This window comes from Phyllostomus hastatus, unplaced genomic scaffold, assembly GCF_019186645.2.
Source record: "Phyllostomus hastatus isolate PE091 unplaced genomic scaffold, TTU_PhHast_1.1 phas_contig_65, whole genome shotgun sequence".
NCBI classification, from domain to species: Eukaryota; Metazoa; Chordata; class Mammalia; order Chiroptera; family Phyllostomidae; genus Phyllostomus; species Phyllostomus hastatus.
Genome location: NW_025333932.1, coordinates 14,767,193 through 14,787,005, shown reverse-complemented (window position 1 = coordinate 14,787,005; position 19,813 = coordinate 14,767,193). Strand labels below are relative to the sequence as shown.

The 19,813-nt window shown below is 34.5% G+C and overlaps 1 protein-coding gene across 1 annotated transcript in view; it reads right to left on the bottom strand.

The window, feature by feature from the left end:
• Positions 1-19,813, bottom strand: part of CNBD1 (cyclic nucleotide binding domain containing 1) — a gene marked incomplete at its 3' end in the record, with an annotated part of 300,702 nt that overhangs the window by 75,461 nt on the left and 205,428 nt on the right. Inside the window, exon 7 of the mRNA XM_045849435.1 lies at positions 11,092-11,285. Within this exon, the coding sequence (XP_045705391.1) occupies positions 11,092-11,285 (194 nt within the window). The remainder of the gene's footprint in view (positions 1-11,091; positions 11,286-19,813) is intronic.

Sequence of the window (19,813 nt, the reverse complement as noted above, 5' to 3'; positions counted from 1 at the left end):
AGTCTTCAGAATATCCCAATATTCTGCTTGGTCCAGAACTTAAAATTAATTGGAATCAATTTCCATTTCAAATCATTGGCTGAGTTTTATACTTGATTTAAAGTGAAATTGCTATTTATCCACCCTCTGAAAAAAATATCTTGTTTACAAGTAGGAACAACAATTTATAAATTCCTCTGAAATACCCCCAAATTTTCTCCAAATATTTCATAAAACCTGAGCCTTATTGGACAATGTAAGATCCTTATGGCTCATATACATTCACCTAAGAAAGGTACAGTCTGTATTGATAACACGGATTAGAAATATTTTGTAGTTGAAAAATTGAAAAATTGGTTTTCCATTGTTCAGTGATTAACTTGCTCAAAATACTTTCACTCCAGATTAAGGCTACCTACATACTGGCACCAAATTGCTTTTACCAATTCTTACCCTTCTCACAACTACCACCCAATCCTCACTCACACAGATTGACTGACTAGCTGGCAATTGATAAAGCCAGTAAAAGTGATATTTGAGAAGATGTTTATTCCCACAAAACATAGCAATTTATTTAAATATCAACAATAAAATTCATGTAACAAGGAATTAGATTATGCACATGTGGTTATTATCTCCAGCTACTAGATTTACACAATTAAAATGGGAAATAGAATTATTTCCTTTACCTGCTTTTGAAGGTATGTATAAATGGTTTAATTATAGTTATAAACTGAATGCAAATAAATATCATTTTATATCCTTTATGCACTGGTCCTAGCATCACATACTTAAAACTATTTGATTTATACAAGCACAAATTAAGAATTTAACTCCTATGTATTTAATGCACTTATAATATTACTCTTGGACCAGAGCAGTGATCATACCATTATTCTTCTTTATATACCAAGAACCCTGCTAGGTGTCTCTATAATTATTCTTTCAAAAGTATGACACATATAAATTGTATTAAATGCTAGTGTGGTACAAGTCAATGTCCATGATTTCAAGTAGATTCCAAATAAGAACAAATTCTTTAAACCTCAAATTCAATATCCTCTACTCTCTTACCTATTTTTCTAGTCATATCTTTAAAATAGTCCCTTAGATAAATTTATCACTCTAGTCAAAGAGTTTATTCAGTGACACCAAAAACATGCTGTGAATTCTGACTTACTAGTTTTCCTAAAAGCCCTTTATAACCACAAAATATGCCTTCCGTGATCTGCTCAGTCCATCCACTTAATTTTCTCAATTTATCTACTTTATTTATGTCCTACCAAGAGTTATGACTCTTTCCTTTAAGCTCAAATATTAAATGCTATCTACAAAGTTTATTTAGCAACTAATACCTATCACTAATATTTAATAATCGAAGCAGAATAATTTTAGCCCTTCTTGTGTTAACTATTGTCCTGGATTATTCTATTTAATCTTCAAATCAGAGCTATGAGAGGGATATTGTTAGTATTATTACTACCACTAAATGGATCTTACAGATTAAAACAAAAACTTGAACTTCAGAAAAATTAAGGAATATGCCCAAGGCCAAATGAGAGTAAACAACCTAGCCAGTATTCAAGCTGAGAATAGCCCCCTACCAAGTTCTGTTTTATTTTATCTTCACCTGTATTATTTCTTTTTTATGTATACATTTTATTAATTATGCTAGCACAGTTGTCCCATATTTTCTCACCTTTATTTCCCTCTGTCCTACTCCAATCTTCCCTCCAGCATCCCTCCCCCTCAGTTCATGTCCATGGGTAGTACATATAAATTCTTTGGCTTCTTCATTTCCCATGCTATTATTAACCTCCCCCTGTCTATTTTATAACTACCATTTATCCTTCTTATTCCCTGTAAATTTTCCTCTGTTGCTTCCCCTCTCCGTCCCCACTGATAACCCTCCATGTGATCTCCATTTCTGCAATTCTGTTCTTATTCTAGTTGTTTGCTTAGTTAGTTTTTCTTTTTGTTTCTTTTTAGGTTAAGTTGTTGATAGTTGTGAGTTTGTTGTCATTTTACTGTTCATATTTTTTATAAATGTCTTTTTCTTGGATAGTTCCCTTTAACATTTCATATAATAAGGGCTGGGTGATGATAAACTCCTTTAACTTGACCTTATGTGGAAAGCACTCTATCTGCCCTCCCATTCTAAATGATAGCTTTGATGGATAGAGTAATCCTGAATGTAAGTCCTCTCCTTTCATGACTTTGAATACTTCTTTCCAGCCCCTTCTTGCCAGTAAGATTTCTTTTGAGAAGCCAGCCAACAGTCTTATGGGAACTCCTTTGTAGGTAACTCTTTTTCTCTTGCTACTTTAAAAACTCTCTACTTATTTTTAAACTTAGGTAATGCAATTATGATGTTCCTTGGTGTATGCTTCTTTGGGCGCACATCTTTAGGACTCTGGGCTTCCAGGACTTCCTGGAAGTCTATTTCCTTTGCCAAGTTGGGGAACTTCTTCATTATTTTTTTCCAATAAGTTTTCAATTTCTTGCCCTTCCTCTTGTCCTTCTGGCACCCCTGTGATTCAGATGTTGGAATGTTTAAAGTTGTCCCAGAGGTTCCTAAGCCTCTCCTCATTTTTTTGAACACTTGTTTCTTCATTCTGTTCTGGTTGAATGTTTATATCTTCCTTCTGATCCAAACCATTGATTTGAATCTTGCTTTCCTTCCCATCACTGTTGGTTCACTGTAAATTCTCCTTTATTTCACTTTGCATAGAAATCATTTCTTTCTCTATTTTGTGACCATACTCAGCCATTTCTGTGAGCATCCTGATTACCAGTGCTTTGACCTCTGCATCTGTTAAGTTGGCTATCTCTTCATCACTTAGTTGTACTTCTCCTGGAGCTTAAATCTGTTCTTTCATTTGGGAGATATATATATATATATATATATATCTCCCATATATATATATATATATATATATATATATATATATATATATATATATATATATATATATATATATATATATATATATATCAGAGTGCCTGTCTCAGAGTGCCTGTTATGTAGTAAGGGGCAAAACCTTAGGTAGTCACCAAGTCAGGGCAACCCTTTTTACTGGGTTGTGGTGCTATACATGGGGGAGGTGTCTGAGAAGGAACAATGATGCTTTCTCAGCTTTTGGCCGGCTATCAGTCACTTCCTCCGCCATCCACAAGCAAGTTGGGCCCTTCTGGTGCTGATTTCCAGGGAGGAGAGTCTGTGTACATTCTATGACCCTGTAGGTCTCTCCAACAAACTCTCCTGTGAAGCTTCTTCTGCCACCTCAACCCTCAAATGATTGTACAGCCAGAGACTTTGAAGCTATATTTCCCCATGCTGGAACCCTGGGTTGTGCAGTCTATCTCTCTTCCCAGTTGTTCCTCTTGGTTTGTCTGCACACAAATGTGGGACTGTCTGGTCCTCCAGCCACTGCCTTTCTGTGAATCCTTTCCACCTTGGTTGCTTATCTTCACTCCTCCTACCAGTCTGAATGAATGTTTCTTCTTTAACTCCTTAGTTGTCAGACTTCCATATAGTTAAATTTTCTGGCAGTTCTTGTTTTTTTGTTTGTTTGTTTTTAAATTTGTTGTTGTTAGTCTTTTCGTTGTGCAAGGAGGCAAAGTGTATCTACCTACACTTCCATCTTGTCCAGAGATTCTCACGTGTATTATTTCAAATTGCACTTAATATGTCCTTGTTCTGTGCCTTCTCTTTCTAACTATAGTCCCTTCTTCATAATAGTATACATGTGTATTCTATACATTCTGTTAAGCATATGAGTATTTACAAGTTAGATACTCAATTTGGTAAGTAATGAAATATAATTTTGGAGATTGTGACAAAGCTAGATAGCCTAGCAAAAATAAATTGTGCATAAAAAGCACCCATCAATTAGCACTGATTGTTATACTGAATAACCACATGAAACAAGATCCAAAAGTGGGTTGCAAGGTCATGAATTAGATAGATACTGAAGTTGAAAAACTAACTAAGCTTCCTTCTAACCTAATCATCAATGAATGATATGTGAATAATTCTAATGAGTTGGATTTGAAATGAAGTATGGTATGCTATGTATCTGATTTGGTAGATACAGGAGCAAAGAAAGGAAGAGCTGTGACATAATTTTGAGGTAAGGAAAAGGAGAGGAAGAAAACAGTGTTTCCGTATTGTACATAAGAATTGCCTCCTATGGTTATGGCTCTTGAAGGTGGACTCAAGAGGTTCTCAAGTGGGAAACAAGATGTTCTCAAGTGGGAAACAAGATGTAATACTTAAGTGGGAAACAAGATGTAATACTTAACTCCTAATACATTGAGTGAGCTCATTACTGAGATAGACCAATTGCATATGCCCAACCTGGGAAATTGACTCCAGTAGACTCAGACTTGGTGGCAGTGTTTCAGAGTATGCAGCAGGGTATACACTGACTCCAGACTAGCAGCCATGCTAGAAGTTGAGAAAGAATTCATTATCCTACAGTATGTAGCAATATTCTTAATAATTTTTCTTGATTTGCTTCAATTACAATAATAACAAAAATAATATGGATTTGTGAAATCCATATTCTGTGCCAAAAACATGGTTGCATTTTCCTTCTTATGCAAGTTTCACAAAATTTCCTAAGGCAGGTACTTTGATTATTCCCATTTTACAGATGAAGCAATTAAGTAAATTGTACAATGGAGCACAGTTAGAAAGTGGACACACAAAGAAAGCTTGTGTTAAATGATAGTCTCCAAGAGATATGCTACACTATGGTTCTATGACACACATCTGCATTAGAATAAAAACACTCTTTGATTTAATGTATAAATCAATATCAAGAAAAACAAAGACAAGAACGCTTTCTGTATCTGTTCTGCACTATTGTGTTCCCACCATGCAGTCAATGCAGCAGAAATTTGTACTCAGAAATGTACTTATCTCACAAAAAAATGAACTTGATCATCAGACTGTATGTTTCTCATTTATGTTCACTGTGCTCAGATGATGCTCTCTTTTTAACAAAATTGTTAGAGGGTAAAATTGAAGAGTGAAGATGTCATTGTTTTTTTTTTCTTCTTTGCAGTTTGGTTCTCTGATACAGCACAATAAAAAAATCAAATGAAAGCAAGAAGCCAAATAAATGGGAAAAAAACCTTTGATTTTTTTGTGGGAAAAAAAAAACAACACAGAAATTCTCTATGCACAAATCTTTGGGAGTAGTAATGTTTTCACCTTTAAAATTCCCATTAAATAAATATACAGAAAGTTCATTTAGTAAAATTAAACAAAGAGCAACATGTTCTATAAATATAACTCATTTTATATATGGGACTATATCAGCAAGCATAATTCAAATTTTTAGTAATCTAACATAAATTTAGTGAAGAGTTACAGACTTGTCATTCAGCAGAGTTAAGAACAAATGCTCTAGAGTTTCTGACAGTTAAAATTGTCTGCCTTTATTTCTATCCTTTAAAAAATATATTCTATCAGAATTACAAAAAAAAAAATTGGAGCCATAAACTTCCTGCTAGCCACCCTGGAATAAAATTCCAGCACTGTAGTACTGATAGCCTCTGACATGTTGTACTAGTATAACTGATTCAAGTTTTAATGGCGGTGAACAGGGATGGGCTATTGGCTGAAAAGAATGCACTGAAAGCAACAATACCTCAGACTTTTGAGATGTTGGGGGATAATTACAACAACCACAGAATAGAATGACTGTTGCTGAGAGATATCAAGACACTGAGGAAAGAATAAAGGTTGAGAAAAATCAATCATCAGCTTCAGGTGAAACATGTAATCCAAGGTTTCTGTGGCAACACATAAAGAAAGAATCTTCTACCATTTGAATACAGAAAAAGCTAAGGACTGAGCCCAGTACTTAATTATAAGGATAGCATAGCTCCAGACAAGGTTGAACCCTGAAATCTGAGGTAGTGATTTTAAAATCTGGGTACATGAAGTGTCTTTATGGCCATCTGTTACACTGAGGAAATGTGGAGGACACACCAAAAACAACGAAGTTTTGTCCCAGGTCTCATTAACAGTGATTTCACTGGGTCATTAGACACAATTTGTGGCAATTTCCATGAGCCATAAATGAATAATTTGAATGGATAGATGGCAGAGCCCTCACATGGTCTCTTCATCATTGCGGTAAGAGTATCAAATCAGTAAAGGATATGAGGCATAAACCTCTGAAAAATTTTCCCCCTACCCTCCTGCACCTCAGCCAAGACAGGAAATCAAAACAGTATGACAGACATCGGCAAGATGACAAACCAAGAGATCCCACTCAGCCTTGCCCCCACAAAACAGCAATTTATCAATAATCCATAAACTAAAATAGATGTGGGAGAATATTGGAATTCAATTAAGAAGCTTCAATATCCCAATGAAGCGTAAAAAATGAGAATGGCCACAGAAAAATAAAGAGAGAATTTTACCTATGTCATCCCATTCCCCAGGCCAGCACAGTTAAGTGAGAAGAAAAATCCTCTTTCTTGTGAGTTTTACAGTGGGTATAAAGAACAGAAATGACCCTGGCAGCCTTCACCACTGAGGACCCCAGCGCTTCACCACGACTCTCTTCACTGAGGACTACCACCGTCATGGCTAATATGGACTCCAGCTGACAGAGAAAGCAGAGTCCATACTAATGTGCTTCCCTGGAATGGATCATGTGGACCCCAGAGATGGCACCACCAAGGTCCCTGAGCCCTGGTGCATGCTCATCCCAGACCCAGAACCATTACCACACATGCACACTACCTAGAGCAGGAACAGAGAAAGGAACAAAATGTGTACTTAAGGAAATAATGCCACCAAACTTCCCAAGCACAGAGAAGGAAATAAACACTTCTGTTTCATCAGCAGAAACATTTCAGGACAGAAGGGAGTTGTGTAAAACATTCAAGGTAATGAAAAGCAAAGACCTAAAACCAAGGAGAATTAAGAAACTTCCTAGATTAAAAAAAAAAAGCTGAAGGAATTTGTTAACACCATAACACCAAATCAGTACAGCAAAAAATGTTAAAGGTCTTGCTTTAAGAACAAGAAGAAAAAGAGAAAAAAAAGAAGGAAAATAGTCTAACAATAAAAGGACACTAAATACATACCTATCAATAATCATCTGAAATACAAAAGGCTGAAATTTCCCAACCAAAAGACAAGGATAGCTGAATGGATAAGAAAACACGACTCACATATATGCTGCCTCCTAGAAACCTACCTCAGATCAAACTATATACACAAAGTAAAGGGATGAGAAAAGATATTTCCTACAAATGGAAAGGGAAAAAAAGTTGGTATAGCAATACTTATATATGACAAAATACACTTTGAAACATAGGCTATAGTAAGAGACAAAGAAATAAACTACATAATGATAAAGGCAACAATTCAACAAGAGGATATAACCCTAGTTGAACATCTATGCACCCAACATAGGAGCACCTAGTTATGTAAAGCAAACCTTGGTGGACAGAAAGGGGCAGACTGACAGAATACAGTCACAGTCAGGGGATTTTAACACACCATTGACTTCAATGCATAGATCTTCCAGGCAGAATATCAAGAAAGAGACAGTGGCCTTAAACAACATACTTGATCAAATAGATTTAATTGATATGCTCAGAGCATTTCACACCAAAGCATCAGAATATACATACTTTTAAAAGTACACAGGGAACGTTTTCAAGGATAGACTAGATTTTAGGGCACAAAACAAGTCTCAATAAATTTAAGAAGAGTAAATACATACCAAGCCTCTTCTCTGACCACAAGGCTATGAAACTATAAATCAATCAGAAAAAGAACACTGAAAAACATGTAAAGACATGGAAGCTAAATAACATGTTACTAAACAATAAATGGGTCAACAACAAAATCAAAGAAAAAAAAACAAAGATTCCTTGACACAAACAAAAATGAATAAACAACCATTGAAAATCTGTGGGACACTGGGAAAGCAATCCTAAAATGAAAATTCATAGCATTACAGGCCTATCTCAAGAACAAGAAAAAGCTTAAATAAACAATCTAACTTTAAACAAATAAGCAAACTTGAAAAAGAGCAACAAACAAAGCCTAAAGTGAGTAGAACGAAGAAAATTGCACTGGGTGGAGGAGGGAAAATGGGGAAAAATTGGGAAAACAGTAATAGAATAACAATAAAAAGTAAATTTTAAAAGTACTCAAGTAATGAAAATAATAAAATTTTACTGATATGCAATAAAATTTAAAACAATAAAAATCAATAAATAAAAAATATTAATCCTATCAAAAGTGATATACAGATTCAATGCAAACCCTATCAAAATTTCAATGGCATAATTTACAATAATAGAAATAAATAATTCTTCCCTGACTGGTGTGGTTCAATGGGTTGAGTGCTGGCTTGCAAACCTAAAGGCCACCAGTTCAATTCCCATTCAGGGCACATGTCTGGGTTGTGGGCCAGGTCCTGCAACCAATGATGTTTCTGTCACACATTGATGTCTCTGTTGCTTTCCTTGCTGTCCCTTCCTCTCTCTTTAAGAAATAAATACAATCTTTTTTTTAAAGCAAAAACAATTCTAAAACATTATGAAACCACAGAAGAGACTCTGAATAGCCAAAACAATTTTGAAAAAGAACAAAGCTGGAAGTATCACACTTCTTGATTGCAAACTATCATCTTGGGTTCTAAACAAAGGGGTATGTTCTGAGAAATGCATTGTTAGCTGACTTAGTCATTGTATGAATATCATGGAGGGCACTTACACAGAATTAGATGGTGCAGCCTATGACAGACCTACGGTGTATTATTTTGGCTATCGGGGACTTTTGTGATTCCGTAGTGCTAAATAATTAGCTTTAATTGGTTTCTTTGACTCTCTCTTTCAACATCTTGACTACCCAAAATCTAAAACTACATTTTTAGCCACAATTCTAGGCAAAGCAGATCTGACCCCAGAGATCCAGAAGTATAATGAACTTTTATTCTGTGACCATCTGGTGGTCTTGAAATATTACCTATTGGCAAAACTTTCTTCAAGACTTTCTAATTGTAATGGAATCAACTTCTTTTTTTTACCATGTTCAACGAATTAATTCATTTTAATGCAATCTTTATTGTATATTTTCCATGACCATTTAGTCATGTTATACTTCCCTCATCACAGCAATCACTATACTATTGTCCATGTACATGAGTCCTCTTCCTTTTTGCTCAATCCCTCCATCTCCTAACCCCCTCCCATGACCTCTCATCCTGTTCTCCACCTGTGAGTCTGTCCCCATTTTTCTTATTTTGGTTAGTTCATTAGATTCCACATATGAATGAAATAATATGGTTTTTGTCTTTCTCTGACTGGTTTATTTCACTTAGCATAATGTACTTCAGGTCCAACCATACTGTCACAAAGGGTAAATTTTCTTCTTTTTTATTGTGGAGTAGTATTCCATTGTGTAACTGTCCCATAGTTGTTTTATCCACTCATCTATTGATGGACACTTGGGCTGCTTCCATATCTTGGTGATTATAAATAATAATGCAATGAACACAGGAGTGCTTATGTCTTTTGAATTAGTGTTTTGGGTTCTTTCAGATATATTCCCAGAAGTGGGTTCTTTCAGATATATTCCCAGAAGTGGGATCATTGGGTCAAAAGGCAGATACATTTTTAATTTCTTGAGGTACCTCCATACTGCTTTCCACAGTGGCTGCACCAGTCTGCATTGTCATCAAGAGTGCAAAATTGTTCCCCTTTCTCCACATCCTCACCAGCACTTTTTGTTGGTTGATTTATTGGTGATAGCCATTCTGACAGGTGTGAGATGATATCTCATTGTGGTTTTTATCTGCATTTCTCTGGTGATTAGTGACATTGAGCATCTTTTCATATGTCTATTGGCCATCTGTATGTTCCCATTGGCAAAGTGTCTATTCAGGTCCTTTGCCCATTTTTAAATTGGGTTATTTGTTTTTTTGGTGCTAACTTTTGTAAGTTCTTTATAAATTTTTGACATGAACTCCTTATCAGATGTATCCCTGAATATGTTGGCTGTCTTTTTTTTTATGAATTCCTTTGCTCTTCAAAAACTTTTTAGTTCAATGACCTAGGCATTGCTCTTGAGATAAACAGGCTCAGCACACATTCATAATTTTATTTAAAAGGCCTCTCATGATCTGTCCCCTGCCCTCCCCTTAGTCACCTATTCCCTTTCCCTCATCTCTCTCCTTCCTCATTCAGTGATTAAACCACACTGGTCTTATCCCCATTATCAATTATTTCACAAACCCCTTCCAGTGGGAAGTATGCTGTTTCAGGCATCTGTCATTAAATTCTTAACAAATTTTAGCCCTGGCTAGCATAGCTCAGTGGATTGAGCACGGGCTGTGAACCAAAGTGTCGCAGGTTCGATTCCCAGTCAGGGTACATGCCTGGGTTGTAGGCCATGACCCCCAGCAACCGCACATTGATGTTTCTCTCTCTTTCTCTATCTCCCTCCCTTCCCTCTCTAAAAATAAATAAATAAAATAAAAAAATTCTTAACAAATTTCAATATTAATAGCATAATTTTTTATATTTTTAACAGATATATTGTCATCCCAGGCTGGGTGGCTCATTTGTTTGGCATGTCATCCCATACACCAAGGGCTTACAGGTTTGATCCCTGGTCAGGGCACTTATGGGAGGCAACTGATCTCTCTCTTTCTCTTTCTCTCTCTCCCACTGCCCCTCCCTCCCTCCCTCTCTAAAGTCAGTAATCATATCCTTGGGTGCAGACTGAAAGTAACCAGAGGGGAGGTGGGAGGTGGACAATCATGGAAAGAAGGGGAAGGTACTGGACAAAGAACATGTATTAATGCCCCAGGGATATGGACAATAGTATGGAAGTTGACTCTGGGAGCAGTGGTTGGGATGCACAGAGGAAGTCAAAGGGGGAAAACTTGAGACAACTGTAACAGAATTACAATAAAAAATGATTTCAAAAAAGGAAAAATTTATAAAATATGTATTATCTTAACAATTTCATGACTTACTGAAGAAATGTAAATGTATCTGGAAGAGATCAAACTTTACAATAGTGATAGTGTTGCTTATGGAAAAAAAAACACATTCATTTCTTACCATGAGGTCACATACAGGCATGTGCATCTCAGCAAGCACAGTGTTTTCTAAGTCATCACTGGAAATGAGGCTGTGAAATCTCTGAGGAATGAAGGAGGCTGTCGACACATTTTCTTCAATCAAATTTTTATATACCTGTGTTCGAGGTCGAGCTAGGCCTTTTAGTATTATATAAAATCCATCATTTCCAACAACTGAAACAAAAAAAATGAAAGAGATAGATATTGTGTAGATTTTATTTTTCAGGCTTTTTAAAAATAGGTATGATGACCATGAATTTCACACTGGCTTCACTTTCAGCAGATCCCTTTATACAATGACAATAACTTTAATGCTATGCTTAGACATTCACAAATAATTTACTCAAATAACAAGAATCACAAACACTTGTCTACACATTTGGAGAAATTTTTTTCTGACAGTTATTATAATAATCAACCCTTTTAATGGAACTGAGACATTCTGGGAAGGAACCATGGTAACAAATCACAACATAGAATTAATACATTATAAAAACTGAACTTTTAAAAATGTTTACCTTGTCCTCAAAAAGCCATTTTGTGTATTTTATATTAGTTACAATGTATACCTACTATTAATTTTCCTTTATCTTTGGAAGGGAGATCATTACAAGGAAGAGGAGTTTGTTTGTTTGTTTTCCCATTATTTCTCCTACCCTCCATTGTAACTCTCCACAGTCGGTCATGTAAATCCCAGTTCCTGAATTTCAGCTATGTGTCTGGAGGTCTGGCAGATTTGTTCATTTGTGAGCACTTGAGATGCAGCTTAAATCAGTTGTATTCCTTCTGAAGCCTGTCTTATGGGAGAGAAAGGTATGGGAATGGGTTGCTGTCTCTCCATTGTTCATGTGTACATTACAGGATTGGAGCAAGTAATTCAATTGCTGTGAGATCTTTTCTTACACTTTGCTTATTAACATGCTGTAAATAGAAACTGTACATAATTTATTTAACAATGGTGTTTTTTAAATTATTTTATTGTTCATTTATAGTTGTCTGCATTTTCCCCCACCATCCCCCCCACCCCAGCCAAACCCACCTCCCTCCCTTGCTTCCACCATCCCCCTTGGTTTTTTTTAATGCCAACTGCTTGTCTTTTCTGCTTTTTTCTAAACCGATTGAAGTTCTAAATACTGATTTAAAATCAAAACGGAAAACAGAAGAGCAACTGCCTCTGGCAGATGGTCAGAGGTAGACCAGGAAAAAGCATGGAGGTGACTCTCTGAGGTGACACTGAAGCTCTACCTTGATAAGGATTGGGTTACAGTATTTGTCAAAACTCATCAAGCAATATATTTCAGATACAAATATACACATTACTATATGTAAATTTGACCTTAAAAATAAAGGACCAGAAACAAATATTAAATTCTGGATGTGAGCATTGAAGTGTTTAAGGATAACACGTTCTCATGCTATGGTTATATAAAAAGAATGAAACATTATAAAAACATAGTGGGGGAAATTGTAGGAAGAAAATGTGCCACTACAAGACAATAATAAACTTGTTTTACCTCTTTCTGTGTATTGAACCAAACACTATTCCAAACATATTACATATATTAATCCTTTGTATCCTCTTAGCAATCCTATATGGCAGGTACAATAACTGTTCCAATATCACAACTGTGCAAACTGTAGGTGCTGAGAAAGTAAACATCCTGCCCTGACTCAAAGACAGCAGCAGTATTTAAACACAGCCAGCCACAGCTTCCTAACTATGCTACCCTATGGGTAAGCCTAGCATCTATTACCTCCCTCCCTCTCCTTACCCTCCCCCCTCCTCTTTCTTTACCTCCCTTCCCTTCCTTTGCCTCCTCCTCCCTTTCCTTTCTCTCAATATATATTTGGCAGCAATGTGGTTTCAATTAGTGTACAGTGAGACACTATGTGTGACCTAGTCAGAGATCATGTTTCATTTTAAGTGTAAAGAAAGTATATTTCAAAGAAATATATGTTCATTTAAAATGTTAACAAATAAAAAAGTCAATATACATGTACCTATGAATACATGTTTATGGTATAAACATTAACAAAAAGAAGTCTGGAAAGGGATTTGGTAGTATAATTTGTAAAAAAATGGAGTGTAATTTAAATGCAGTTCATCAAAAAGGATGCTGTTAATTACAGAAGAAAATAATAGTTCTTAAACAGAATTACATCTACAACTCTTCCTAGATTTTCTCCATAAGGTTAATGGTCTTACAATCTTAATATGTGGGTTGATAGGCTATTCTAAAAAAAAATGCTCATTAAGAAACAAACTTCCTATTGATTTCCAAAAATAGGAACATAGCTGTTCCTGGCATCCAAATATGCTAAACTTTCTATAAAGAGCAAGCATTACACACTGAGCACCCATTATTGCCTGTGCACTGTGCAAGGTGCTCTAAGTCTAATTCTTTTAATAATCCAGGATGTCATTTATCATTAGTCCAATTTTAAGATAAAAAATTAAGACTCAAAATAATTAAGTAACATCAAAAGTCACAAAGTACATTAATTTATGCAGGTTTTCAAGTATATTCCAATATTGGAAAGATACACATACATACAAACACACATATACATATAGGAGTGTGCATGCAGTACATTATATGTATATTTATATACTATATGTGTGTATGCATATATAGTATATGTCTAAAATAAAATGTATACATATATGTATACACATAGAAGATTTTTTAAAAGATTTTATTCATTTATTTTTAGAGAAAGGGGGAAGAAGGGAGAAAGAGAGAGAGAGAAACATCAATGTGTGGTTGTCTCCCATGCGCCTCCTGTTGGGGACCTGGCCAAACATGTTCGTGAATTCCCTGAAAAGGATGGGCACAGGACCTTCAGCATAAATCAATCATTCTAAATTATTTAAATGTTTCCAAGAGTTATAATTGGGTGAATAAGGTCATATTGTCACCTTGTTAGTTCTTAGCCTACAAATTGAGTGTTCATGTGCTCTACCTACCAGGGGGATTCCCCTGCTCTTCTGACTTTTGCCTTCCTCCTGTGCAACCTAACTACTGTCCTCTTCAGGGCCCTGTCCTTACAGGATCTGTCTTGCACTCTGTCTGCATTCTGCCCAGCAACCATAGCTTTGTGGTTAAAGGCCTCTGATTTTGTCCTCCTATCTCCAACACATCACATGCTACCTAAACTGTTTTAGGCATTTAGCAAATAGTTGAATGAATGAAAGCTTAATTAATGACCTTCTGTTGTATTTCTATCCAAAGAATCTGATAAAATATCTGGAGAAAAAACAGGTTTTTTCTCTCAGAATTCTGTCCTCTGAGAAATGACAAAAAACTCCTGATGACCTATTTTCTACTCAAGTGGAAGCTTATGAAAATACAAGGAAGTTATATGAATTTTGATCTAGATGATTTAATTCATGGAAACCCCACTGTGAAATCTTAATGATCCCAGAGATAACATGATAGAAGCAATGAGTGGCCTTCTCATAGCTTTTGTGATTTTAAGATATCTTTGGAGATGAGGTTTGTTCTTGAGGACAATTTTTCCTCTGTCGAGCTACTAAGAATAGTTATTTTAAGGCACAAGCCTAATAACCTTACTTATAATATTTCTATAACATGTGGAAGACCAAAGACATGTAAAACTGCATATTTATTTTAAGGATTCTAAGAAACCAAATAAATAAATATTACCACAGAGCTAACCAGAAGGGATGAGAAGAAATTCATTTCACCTTATTTTTGGCTCAGACAGACCTTCAATTAGAATAGCTTCTCAATATTGATACTTTCTGTCAAATATTTCTAGAGGTTTCATAAAGGCAGAAGTTATAATTTTACAAATTGTTGGTGATTGTTTTTAATAACTTTAAAACCTATTACTTTAAAATCTTTTTACTTAGTCATTCTTACTAAGAAAAATCACTAAGAAAATTTATTTCAAAATCATTTACTCATATTCATACCACGCATATTCAGGTCAAGGCCTATGATCTTTTTCAGTAGAAGACATCATTCATTCATTGATACTCTCATGATCTGAAAGGAGTTATAATAAATAAGCTTACAAAAATACATGCATTGTTGCTTTAAATTTTAGAGATGAAATAGAATGAAGAGAAAATGGGTGAGAAAAAAGATACAGGCAAGAATAATTTTTAAAAGATTTTATTTATTTGTTTTTAAAGACAGGGGAAGGGAGGGAGAAAGAGAAGAAGAGAAACATCAATGTGTGGTTGCCTCTCAAATGCTCCCTACTGGGGACCTGGCCCACAACCCAGGCATGTGCCCTGCCTGGGAGTTGAACCAGCGACCCTTTAGTTCTCAGGCTGGAAATCAATTCACTGAGCCACATCAGTCAGGGCAGGCACGAATAAATTTTTGAAAAAATTATGTGAATTCTTATTTTTTTGCTGGGAGATGGTACTGGGTAAGCAGATAATTTTTGTTCCAATTTCCCTGCTTTAAATAATTTTAATGCTTAAAATTTCTGTCAAAATAATACCACACATGTTTTAAGTCAAGTAATTTTAAGAGCTTATAAAATGTTCTAATCTAATTCATATGTAATACAAAATATTATCATACACCTGATTTGCCTAGAAGTCCCAGAAACCCTGAATATATTTCTCTCAGACATTCTCAAAAAATAAAATGAAGTGTAAACACAATTAACTTTTCACAAAGCACATTATTAAAATACAGGGCATAACAGACCATAGCTAAGGACTTAAAAATAATTTCTATATGACAGGATGGAAAGAATGAAATCTGGGAGCCAGGATCTTTATTTATGGTAAAACTAAATATTTGATTACTTCTCTTATAAAAGCATATTATTTGAATTATGGTTAGCATATATGGAAGAGATGTCCACTACATTTTTCATGATATTTACCTACTGTGTTTTTATAATATGCTAAAATAAATTTACACCACAGCAGAAAATAAAGTCTATGCAGGTTTTTAAAATGTTAAAAACTTAGTAGTATAAAAAATTGAGTATTAAAAATAAATTTAAAATCATATCAAAATGAGGAACTATAACCTCAAAAGCTGGGAATAAAATGAAATAAAATGAACAAATAGAAGAGAATTAACACTGTGAAACTTAATGGACTTCAAATAAAGAAAACAGTGAAGGTGATATAGATATCAAAAGGAAAAAATCCTTAAATTAATTATTTCATGTGAATATTTCAACATTAACATAAAAGGAAGTACTAATAAAATTTTGATGGAGACTTTAATTCCAGGTTAGCCACTAAACTGTATTCTCAAGCAAGATTATTATTTTAGCTTTCATGAGCTTTAGGTTGCCAAGCATAAAAATGTCCCCTGCCCAGGACATAAAACTCTTGAGATCACTTTAACTAAGGTATAGGTATATAGTTTATAGTTTATATAGGTATAGGTATAGTTTATATAGGTATATAGTTTATATAGGTATAAACTATATACCTATGAGTATACAGAAACAGACTACTATATGCCATATATATTCTACACACTATTTTTATTATGGTAATCATGTTTTAGTATCACTTTCATTTAAAATACAGATATGTATGTTATTCAGTACTTCAAATCACAATATTTGTATCCCCGTTAATATTTTCTGGTTTAAGAAAACTGAATGAGAGGCTGAGTAAGTACTGGTAAGTTCAAGAAGCTGCCTTAAATAATAAAATTCCAAAGAACCTATGGCCAGAAAAGAGATAGAAGGTGTCAACAGCTGTTGAAATTTCAGGTGAGAAACCAAAACCTCAGCAGCAGTATGTAAGTCAGCAGCCGGACTATGCAGGAATACTTTCAACAACAGCAGAGGAAGGAAATACATATATGAGTAAAGACACAAGAATGAACTCAAAATAAATAAAAGACTTAAATGTAAGACTCAAAACGATAAAAATCCCAGAAGAAAACATGGGCAATAAAATCTTGGACATTTCTCTTAGCAATGAGAAATCAATGTTTTGATTTCTTATCAATGTTTTTATGATATATCTTCTCAGGCAAATGAAACAAAGGAAAACAAACAAATGGGACTACATCAAATTTAAAAGTTTTGCACAGCACAAGAAAATACCAACAAAATGAAGAGGGAACCCACTGAATGGGAGGACATATTTTCCAATGATACATCTGATAAAGGGTTAATATCCAAAATTTATAAAGAATTTATAAATGTAACACCAAAAACAAAACAATCCAATTTAAAAATGGGTAGAAGGTCAGAATAGACAGACATTTTTCCAAAGGGGAATACACATGGCCAAAAGACATGAAAAATGTGCAAAATCACTAATCATCAAGGAAATACAAATTAAACCCACAACAAAATATCACCTCACACCTGCCAGAATGACTACCATCAAACAAGAAGTGAACAACAAGAAGTGCTAGCAAGGATGTGGAAAAAAGGGGACCCTCATGTACCATTGGTGGGAATACAGACTGGTAGAGTTTCCTCAAACATTAAAAATGGAACTGTGTTTTGACCCTGAGATTCCACTTCTGGGAATATATCCTAAGAATTCCAAAACACCAATTGGAAAGACTATATGTACCCCTATATTCATAGAAGTATTATTTACAATAGCCAAGATTTGGAAGCAGCCCAAATGTCCATCGGTAGATGAATGAACTGAAAAGCTGTGGTACATTTACACACCAGAATACTACTGGGCTGTAAAAAAGAAGAAAATATTACCCTTTGTGACAGCATGTATGGACCTGGAGAACATTATGCTGAGTGAAATAAACCAGGTGGGGGAAAGACAAATACCATATAATTTCACTCCTATGTGGAATGTAATGAACAAAATAAACTAACAAAATAGAAACAGACTCATCGATGGACAGTTGTCAGAGAACCGGTTGGTTGCAGGGCTGGGTGAAGGGATTAAGCAAAAACAGAAAAACAAAAAACAAACAAAAAACCTCATAGATACAGACAATAGCATGAAGATTACCAGGGAGGAATGAAGGGAGAGGGTAAAATAGTAAATAAAGGGTGATGGACAGACACTTGTCTTGGAGTAGTGAATATACAATGTAATATACAAATGATTATAGATTGGGTGTGATAAAACTGTACACCTGAAATCTATATAATTTTATTAATCAATGTCACCCAATAAATAAATTAAATAAATACTTTTATTTTGTTCCAACCTAAAAAAGAAAGAAGAGAAAAAGGAGCAATAGCTGGTTAGGCATGTTTTTTAAGTTGGATAAACTAAAAGATTTACAAAGTTCAGATATTTAATGAGTTTTGACAGTGAAACAGATTTGATCTGTTGGAATTAGATGTCTTAAAAACTAAAAAGATAAGGATTTTGATATAGACAGATGTAAACACAGAGACTTCTAATTTTCTTAAGTGTTTGAAAGTATGAAATGTGAGTTAGAATGCCTTGTGTAATATAATTGATCATTTAAAGTTGATATTTGTCAAGAAAAGAAAGTTCATATTTTAATAGTCAATTATCTGAGTTATGAAGATGCCATCAGAATATTTGATTTAATTGTAACTTTAAAACTTTTGTGAAAAAAATAAATGTGTAGTTACAAGCACTGACACATGGATATACATTCACCATGGAAAATTCAACACAAATATGAGCATATGTAGAAGAAACAATTCATTGTTCCCATTCACTGACCCTCAATTCCTCCACAGAGTTAACAACTTTAAAAATATGTATTTTGGATTGTCCTTCAGGATATACCTTTATATATTTTAATATAAATATATAGATATATTTTTCAAGTATTTATAAAGATATACATGTGATCATTTTATTAACTTGACAGTTCAATTTTTTGCAGTCTTTAATAAGTTCCCACATCAATATACACAGATTTACTTCATGTTTTCAGCCATGGCCTGAAATTTCATGGAGTACCTGCATCACCATGTGTGCTGTCCATCCTCTGTTAAAGGGCATTCAAGTTGTTTCCATATTTTTCACCATAATGAATACAATTTCAGGAATTCATAATAAAACAAATAAAATTTTAATTACTATGCTCAAATAGCGAAGCAATGTCGAATGTTTGTTCTTTCCTTTCACTAACATTTGTCCTCTGAAAAACTCATGTAATTTAATTGTCCCTGTTTGATGTTGGCTTACATGAAACTAATTATGAAAGAGAACTGTTGGGGCAAAACTCTAAAAATATATCATCTTTTCAATAGACACATGTTCTCCAAATTTCCAATTAGATTTTAAATGCCATGACCCTGATGAACCACTTCATCAAACCAGTGTCATGATGGGCCAAGAATGAGTTCATCCTTAAGACTAAAGCGTGTTTGAAATTTAAGTCTTAGCAGGAATACTGCGCATATTTTGTACTTTAAGGTCCTCATCTGTAGAGAATAATCTGCTTTTATTTGATACTGCAATAGCTAAATAAGGAAGATCCCCTGACACACACATGAAAATGTATTACATAAATTTAGTTTGTCCTTCTAGTAGGTACTTAATAAACACACAAAGAAAATGATGTTTCACTCAGTTTAGGTGTGTATGACTCTATGTGTGTTGATTTGTATGCTTCCTCACATTAAAATATAAAATACCTCTGTTAAAGTATCCAATGTATTTTTGAAAAAAAAGACTAGAAATTAAAATTTGGAAACTAAAATCTTTCTGGAGGGAACTTTTCATCCAATATCTAATTAGTGTATGGATTGGTCAAATCATTGCTGTGACTACT